This window comes from Hippoglossus stenolepis, chromosome 13, assembly GCF_022539355.2.
Source record: "Hippoglossus stenolepis isolate QCI-W04-F060 chromosome 13, HSTE1.2, whole genome shotgun sequence".
Classification (NCBI taxonomy): domain Eukaryota; kingdom Metazoa; phylum Chordata; class Actinopteri; order Pleuronectiformes; family Pleuronectidae; genus Hippoglossus; species Hippoglossus stenolepis.
Window position 1 is genome coordinate 8,684,171 of NC_061495.1, and position 9,245 is coordinate 8,693,415.

General features: G+C 42.8%; 1 protein-coding gene across 1 annotated transcript in view; it reads right to left on the minus strand.

Moving 5' to 3' along the window:
* The window catches only part of LOC118120443 (ephrin type-A receptor 6), a 155,724-nt gene extending 147,404 nt beyond the window's left edge, over positions 1 to 8,320 (minus strand). The window contains exon 1 of the mRNA XM_035175374.2: positions 7,716 to 8,320. Coding sequence (XP_035031265.2) covers positions 7,716 to 7,794 — 79 coding nt within the window. The 5' untranslated portion in view covers positions 7,795 to 8,320. The remainder of the gene's footprint in view (positions 1 to 7,715) is intronic.
* Positions 8,321 to 9,245: the final 925 nt, after the last annotated feature.

The following is a 9,245-nucleotide window of genomic DNA, read 5'->3' on the forward strand; positions in this document are numbered from 1 at the left end:
AAAATGAACATTGATTTAAGAAAATGTAGCAGATTATTCTATCGATTGACCATCCTCTAACACACACACACAAGAAAAGGCTCCATGCCGATCTTTTTATCTCCTCATCTTGTCCTCTCTACTTGGCTATAGCTTGGTCTGATATTTCCTCCATGTTGGATCAATTCCAGCGCCCTGTGTGTCTTTTTTCAACCCGTGACCGGGGTCTGTGCCTCGTCTGTGCCTCGTCTGTGCCAGTGCCAGGCTGGAGGACGTGCTGGCACTGCCACCAGTGTTAATGGACACCTTTAGGCTACTGTGGGCAGGTAGACAGCACGGTCCCTGGAGATTGGCCTAATTGCTGAGAGTTGGCGGTGTTGCTCACTGCAGCGAGCGGTTTCACACCTCGCTTTGCCATAAATAAAGAACAGCTGATGTACATTAGTAGGCAGCGAGGAAGCAATCTAGCAGGGAACACAACAGCAGCGGGTCAAAACTTCGTAGGAGCTAAGAAAAATAGTCTGATCTAGATGGAAAAGTTTCATGGAGGTGTTGAATCAGCCTTTGCAAAACTTTGCACCAAACTGTAAGAAAAAGGCCCAACATCACGGAGGCTGTGCATGTGGATGATGACAGCTGCTTTGCAATGAAACACCTCCGGCACCCTGACACTGACATTACACAAATTACTGGTGTGACCTGACACCTGCAGCCGTGCACAGAAGGTCGTCCCTCATCCACAAGGTTCCTGCTTCCGTGTTGTAATATTTCATAACGGCTTGTTTTCGTTCATTTGTTCATGTTTTCATGTGCGTTTTCAGATTCAGATTCAGGCAACTTTATTGATCCCAAAGAGGGCGATTCGTTTGCAGCTCGGCCCGTTCACGATCACACGAACAACATCCGATACGATATGTGCCGAAAAGCACAGGTCAACAATCAAAGAGGTCAGTGAAGGACATCGAGATAAAGATTAATGAGGTCAAATAAATAGCAATAAAAATGGTACACTTTTATCTGTGTCTGTGTGTGTGTGTGTTTTGCTTTGCTTTTAGCATGCCTACGCATGAACTCTAAAACTGCCTGCGTAGGATACACATCCATCCATCTTCTCTCCCTTTCTTTCTCTCTCTATCCCTCCATAAAGCCATCTCTCAGCCAGGCACCCACAGACCCTGCCTGGAGCTGAGGGTCCTCTGGGACGTCCACTGGTTCGATATAAATAGAACATGAGCCGACCAACTCATAAATATATGGAGCACAAGTAGACATCTCTTGTCTGGCCTACAGCCCTCGCAGGCCACGCAAACACCCCAAAATAACTACCGCGCTCACAACAGAACCCAGAGCTGGTCTCGTTCACTGTTGGCTCATGTAAATTTTAATCTGGAGCAGTTTGAGTATTCAGACAAAAGCAACAATGCTTCTTTGGGATGTCCATACCCAACAATGCTATTCCAGTGGGACTACTTACATGCAGATTTCAGGGTTCTCCTGGAAAAGTGACTGTTTTCTATGTGCGGGTAAACTTAAACCAAACCAGTATCTTTTTTTCTTGATCAACAACTTTTGTTGCCTGAGCCTTACCAAAATGTTTTGTGGCTGGAAAAAACAAGGTGCTAATGGAGTCATTGTGCATCTCACATGGGTGTAAATCGCTGAAAAGCTCGCATGAGGGTATTCTCACCAGGGGGCTGTTTTTTAGTTTGGTTAGGGTAAGAGGTCTAAAAAGGTCCTGGAATCATTCAATCATCTGATTTGTTGCACTATAAAAAGTTGAGATCACAGTTTGGATTCTACAGCATTCATTGAGGCTGATTTGGTAAATTATATGATTTTTTTGCAGAGCTATTAAAGTTTTTAGACATTTTAGTATGTTGTGACAGTAAATCTTTCTTACCAGGTTTTATACGTGTTCATTTCTGTTGTGGTAAAAATATTTGTAGAAAACATGACACCTCTTTTTCTATTCTTTTTTTTTTTAACTTCCTAACAAAAACAAACCCCTTTAATTTGAAGCCCTTTTTACATACCTAGTCTGGCAAACTGTCTCGTTAAAAGACGAACAACAGCACTTGATGAACATTGATTTGGGTGAGTGTTTAAGTGATGAGCGCACATTGTCATTTAACGGTGTAAACAAAGTGCCGGGCAGATGAGGGGATGATATGCTGTGACATTATCTGTGGCAGAAGCAATCTTGACAGGCATGACAGCATTTTCCACACATCTCCGCACTCCAGTCGACAACGTGCTCACTGACAGCAAAAGAAAATCTTTGAATGTGCTTGATTAGATGTGATATGAGCTCTAAGTTATTTTTATATGAGGGATTTGTGAAGGGAATCCATGCTAATAAAATGGGAATTAGCAGTAATGCACAAGGTCAAGTGCTGCTGCTGCACACTGAGTGTGACATGTTGCCTTTCTGTCACAACAGGTGTTATTCTTTCATTTGGCTTCAGAGGCAAAGAGACTTTACTCATGAGACTGAAGCTACAACTAACCACAAAGTGCAACAGTGCTCTATGAGCTATACGCTTTTAATAATACTTCATAGCAGTATTATGGAGAAAAGCACAATTACAGCTCTCATGGCAACAGACTCATGAACATGTAATTTTTCTCCATTTACTTAATCTTGCAGATATTTAACAACACTGATAGGATTACTAACCCATTGTCAAAGCATTACATAAACTAGACTGGCACTGAATAGAAGGCACGCCTCCAACAAGATCCAACAGTCCCTTTCAATTCAACCAAGCATCATCAAATGACACACACTGTTAGATATCAGTCCCTCAAATATGCTTTTTAACAAGACCCATGAATTAATTCAAGGAAAATCAATGAAAATGTTATTTAAAAAGCATTGCGACATTAAAACAATTGATTTTAAATATTCCTGGGTCTGCTTCTTTCAGATCCATGCCAACATGTAAAGGGCTCTTTGTTGGACCATACCTTTCCACCAAGTTGTAAGAAAATCAGTTTGGTAACTTTTCCTTTTTCCGGTTAACAGAAAAACTTAATTGAAAACATAATCTCATTTGCAAAAGTAATTTTCAACTACGGAGGACGCCACTAGTTTCAAAAATACAGTAAACACAACAGTGAGCAGGTTGATGCCTTATTCAGATTTGAATCTGTCAAAGTGTTATTTTTCCAAATTGTAAATTAGGCAAAAACACCTGTGTGGTTGTACCACGGGTGTGTAACGCACTTAACTCAAACACATTTCAGATTGACTCTCATAAAGCACTGGGATGTCTCACCAGTCTGAAACCCTGTGTTTTGAAAGCAGCACAAACAGCGTGGCTTCTTTATTCATATAAACAACAGAAAATTAAACAGCATTCATTCATATTTACTCATCCCATTTGTGATTTTAAAGGAGTTATTTCAACAATGAAGTTAATCTTGTTCACTAGGGCGCCATTAAGTTCTCACACAGTGCAACTCAACAATCATTATCTTAATCGAGGAAAGACTTTGAGGAAGCCGAGCCTCGACAAAATGAACCGTCTGCAGCTTGGAGTTATAATCGTCTCTCTCTGCAGGGGGCCTACAGGGAAGACCTTTCATTACATGTAGCAGCATGTAGTCCTCACGTTGTTACCTGTGTGTGTGTGTGTGTGTGTGTGTGTGTGTGTGTGTGTGTGTACACAAAGAACATAGAGGTGTGTGACCACGTTTTACAGCTGTGGACGTATATGAAGAAAATAATGCATCTCTAGTGAGTGTCACAAAAACTATTTTAAATGAGCCTGGTCCTAATGAGGCAAAACATAATTTCGGATGTCCTGGGTAAGGTTCTGGATGGGTTGTGGTTGTGTTAACATTTGGGTTGGACATTAATCAAGCCCCTTTTCCACTGGTCAAAAAAAGAAAACACAAACTAACATCTGGCTTTGGTTTGCAATGGGAATGGATCATAAGCAGCATTCGCTCGCAGGTGGAATGACTCTGCAGCCGACACAGGCTTTTATCCAATCAGGCTCTAATCGGCAATGACGGAAACATGACACCTCGGTGAACCTGCTAATTTGTTCTTTTACTTCTTTATTTTTGGCAGCCTAGATGCCGACGCTGCACGTTTTGACGCATTGAGCTTCCGGCCGTTGCAGCGTAAATAGCAACAAACATTGCCAGACTGTCAGACTCACAAACTCTGCCACTCACTTGAGAGTCGTTCATGTGCAATACCACCCACACACCAGAGACTCTTTCATGTGACAACACTACTTGAATATCTATACTCATATTTATCAATACTCATTTGTTTTTATTCCTTGTTTAGTTTGAGATTCTATCGTTTTAATTTCATTTTATTGCTGCTTCTGCTTCGTCAGTTCTTAGTTTAGTTCCCTCTCAGGTACCTCATGTTCTGGAACGACAATAAATCTTCTTGAAACTTGAATTTGTGCACTTATTGATTTGTACATCTTGGGAACAATGTGTAATAGTGACTTTGTATCATGCAAGATGCAAAACTGTTAAGCTGTCCACAAGGAATGGAGGACAACGCAAAGCCCTAATAAAGACAGCTGTGCCAACCTGTGTGTGCGTTTGTTTGTGACGTGTGTGTGGTTTCAAATTGACCCCAGAAACATTCACTGAATCATAAAACTGTAAATAGACACCGCTGTGCAACATGCACACGACACACAAACATCCACAGTGGGTTACTGTGAGTCAAAGGTGCAGAGTTAACACTTCTGTGGCTGCTCTGGGTTTGACTGCTCGATTGATTTTCTCTGACAGCACACGGCTGCTGAATCTCTCCTTCATCTGCAGCAGTGACGGTGAGATCAGTCCTCTGTGGGGGGTGCCAGGGAGATCACACGCTTTAATCAGCCATCCACACAAATCAGTGTAAAGAGCTTGAATTATAATTTCCCTGATAATTTTATGGCTGGATCTTTTTTGAGTCTTGCACTGAACAACTGTAAGCTCCTCCTCATCTAAAAAAGTTTCCTGCAAGCAAAAGACCCAGCAGAGCCTCAATCAGATGCATTTGCTGCAATATAAAATAAAACATTCATACGTGGCGCTTTCATGTGACTCTTTCATTTTCCAAGGATTGATTCCTTTCTTGATTTTTCATGCATGAATCGCGCAGTCAGGGAAAAAAATAACGACCCGGGCAACGTCAGAAGTGAGGAACAAAGACACAATCTCTTGATTCACTGGGTCCGAGCAATCTCCTGCTCAGGAAAATTACAAGGGCTCGAGAATTCAGGTTAGTTAATGAGATCTGCGGATGTTCACTGTGATAAATATCACTTCTTTATGGGAAAAAGGGGGAAAATTTATAACAGTAAAGATTACGGGAGGAGATGAAGTGATGGGGGAAGCAAAAGGCTCGTTCAAACGTGGCAGTGAGTGAGTGGAGCTTTGTCTGCAATCCCAGCTGAGTTTATGTGTGTGTGTGTGTGTGTGTGTGTGTGTGTGTGTGTGTGTGTGTGTGTGTGTGTGTGTGTGTGTGTGTGTGTGGGGGTTGTCTGATCTGTGTCTGTGGGGGCAGACACAGACGAGAGGCAAAAAAAAAAAAAGTGATTGTTTTTTATTGTTCTCCAAATAGAGGACATCTTCCAATTTTGTGTGTGAAATCCCCCAATCTTTGGAATCCTGTTTGTCTGTGTCCAGAAGCATCAGTCGACACCGAAACGCCTCCGAGGAACGGTGTTGAGTTTTGTCCCTCAGCCTACACACACTGTGTAGACTGTAGCCGAGCAGGAAACACACAAATACATGTGTTTCATTTTCTCAGCCGTTAGGTGGACGGATATGAACGTGAACTGAGTGAGACACTTTTTTTTAGGCTTGTTCCAATAACCATGCAAACCCAGGCAGTGGTGGAGGAAACACTCAAACATTTTACTCAAATCAAAGTACCAGTAAATAGACAAAAATGTACAAGAAAAGTACATATCGAGTGTCTCCTATTCCTTAATGTAACGCTCTACTACACAAGTTATACTGCTGCTGTGGGAGGAGGCGGAGTCTAATGTTACCTACCTGCTCTGGTTGGATCAGTGGACCGATTCCGCTCATATAATTGGTCCCTTTTAAAAAATAAGTAGAGAAAAGTACTGATATTTTCTGATATTTGTAGTGAAGTACAAGAGAAAAGTACCCGGAAATAAATCTACTTAAGTAAAGTAAAGGTAAATGAGAAATGTACTCTGATAAAGTGAATGTACTTAGTTACATCCCAACACTGGAACCAGCAGTGAAGTGTGAATCCGCTGATCCAAACCCTCTGGCATTAGTTTGACCAATTGGAAAAACGATACATTGAGAAACCAGCGTGTTGTGTCAAGGTGAGAAACATTAACGCCTCGCCACCTAACCAGTGACTTTTCTTTTACATCGGAGTTATGATCAGTTTTTCCTGCAGCCGACGACTGCGAGTGTGCTGCCGAGGTCCCAGACCAGTCGATATGAGGGACTGGAGTACAATAGAAAGCAGACCTCAGCTCAATCATTCAATCTGTGGCAGAGAGAAACACAGAGTGAGGCTGTTGTGTAGCAGCTGTCCAGGAGAACAGCGAGTAGCATCACTCTTATTGAACTCGGAGAACAATAAAATATAACCTGGGGGGGGGGCAAATCCTGCTGTGTCCCCACACAATCAATAAGACTATTTTAAACCTCTCAGATGGTTTGTGTGTGTGTGTGTAAAACGTGGTCACACACCTCTATGTTCTTTGTGTACACACACACACACACACACACACACACACACACACACACACACACACACACAACACCACACACACACACACACACACACACACACACAGATCCTATAGGCAGGTGGACTATACGCTTATGCACAAGTTCAAGTGTTGCCCTGTGTACTACACAATCACACACATCCACCTACAGATAGTCTCACATTATGCCACATGCAGTAATGTGCACTTAAGCAAAAGCATATAGTGAATACGAGAACATTTTCACTGCTCTCTCTCTCTCTCTCACACTCACACACACACACACACACACAGAGAGAGTGAATAAAGTCATCACTGGCAGCTCAGGAACATTTACTGTATCTAAAACACTGCAACAGCTCCGGCACAAAACAGATCTGTGAGTCTGCTCGATCTCACACTGTCACCCACATAATGATTCAATCTTCGGTTGCTGGACAGTGTGTGTGTTGTCCGTGTGTGTGTGTGTATGTGTGTGGATGGAGAATGTGTAATTAAAGAAGCCTCAGGGTTGTCACTTCAGCAGCTGATTTCCATAAAACATGTTATCTTCTTTTTTTCTTTTTTAATAAAAACTGAGCTAAGGCAATATTTAGAAAATAATAAACTTCTAATCTGACTGGGTTGATTCATGGTGCGTTTATGTGCCAACATCAGAGATTATTAGAAGGATTAACAGCAATGGCATGGAAATAAAAACAGCAGGTATTGCACTGTATTTTATATCTAAGGTGACTATAGGTTCTCTACATAATATGTGCCACATTTTTAGTTCAGTCATTGAATGAATCCATGTTGTCTCTAGCACTACTAAGACCTTTCCTCAGAGGTGAGTTGTCACATTTTCATTAGCGCGGTCACTTAACTGTTAAAGTAAAAGCATCACCGTGCACATCGCAAACACTTCACACCTTCACGGTGTTTGAGGGGCAGAGGCAAAACATCACAGTCACTATCTGTGGCTAAACAAAGTGCTGTGAATGAGTGCGGGTCGTTAGTGGGGTTGCTCACCTTGGTTGCACTGGCTGAAGCGCGCAAGCACAATTCCCAGAAAGGCAGAAACAAGCCCGAATCTCTTTCCACAACTCATGTCTCCAGCGGCATCTATCAGCGCCTTGACCTCGGGTTCTTCTGGCCGACAGGTAAAAACTGATCCTCCACAAGCGACCGATCCGCCGGTCCCGGTCCTTACATGTGGTCCTGGCCGGGGAGAGCTGCTGGAAGACGGGGCAAGAGATCCATCCTTCTCCCTGCGGCGGCGACGCGGAACGCACAGAATTTGGATAAAAATCTATCTGTCTAAAGTGAAATAAATTCTTTTTTACGCGCAATGACAAACACTTGGCTCCGAACAACTTTAGGGGTCTCCCGTGGACTTCACTCGGCGCTATTGCATTGTTTCAAAGACGCGCTGAAATTGCTCCGTATGCGTCTCCGTGGCGGTGGCGCACGGATTTCGAGGCGGACTTCGGAAAATCCCCGGTCGTGCCGCGGACTGTCCGCTCCGGTTCCCCGTGTCCGGCCCGGTGCGCAGCGGCAGCAGCGAGACGCGTGAGCGGTGAACGGAGGAATGGTTGGGATGCAGCGGAGGAGCAGATGAAGCGGCGGCTACAGAGAGAGACTGTGCGCATCTGTGCCGGATGCTCGGCACTAGAGGGGGTTAGCTGACAAGGCAAAGGTGTGTGTGTGTGTGTGTGTGTGTGTGTGTGTGTGTGTGTGTGTGTGTGTGTGTGTGTGTGTGTGTGTGCGTGCGTGTGCGGTGTGTGTGTCTTCATGTGTGCATGGTTCAAGTGCAGGGTTTCACAATTTCTTTCCACAATAAAAAAAGGTAAAATATACTTGTGCCACAATTATGTTTAGTATATGTCATGTTAGATGGGTTGTAAAAGATGAAGCTTGTGGTAAATGTCTCGCACGTGGTTTGTTGAATTTAACACTAACGCATGTAGGGATCCATTTGAAAGCAATGATCAACAACAATGAAAAATATGATCTCACTTTTGACCTCAATCCGTCGATTCAAGTACAGTTTATTACGTTGAAAAGACATGCTGCTTCAGCATGTGGACATGTTGTGATATCATGTTCTCGGACCCTTTAGCAGGAGTTATTAGAAAAAGACAGCATGTGCAGTTTTAACCAGTGAGTCTGTTCCTCTTGCGTTGAGGAGCAGACAGACTGTCTGGTGATGATACAATCTGCAGACAAATCCTGGGGTTGCTCCATGGAAAGTCAATAATGGAAAAAAAATTAAAAAAACATAGTCAACAGCAAATTCACTGCAGACAGATCAACTGTAAAACGTGGCATTAAAAAAAATCCATTTATTACTGTGATGACCTGATTTGTTCCTCTGGGAGACATTTTAGATCAAACTTATAGTGGTTTTGTTTTCACCTTTTTTCGGTGGGGAGGGAACTTAAACTACACATTTTTAGAGTTAAATATATACGGATAAATACAATTTAATATTACATCAGCACCGATGTGATTTAGCGGCCTTATGGTCGGCATGTCAGTACAGAAAACTTTATCCCAGAC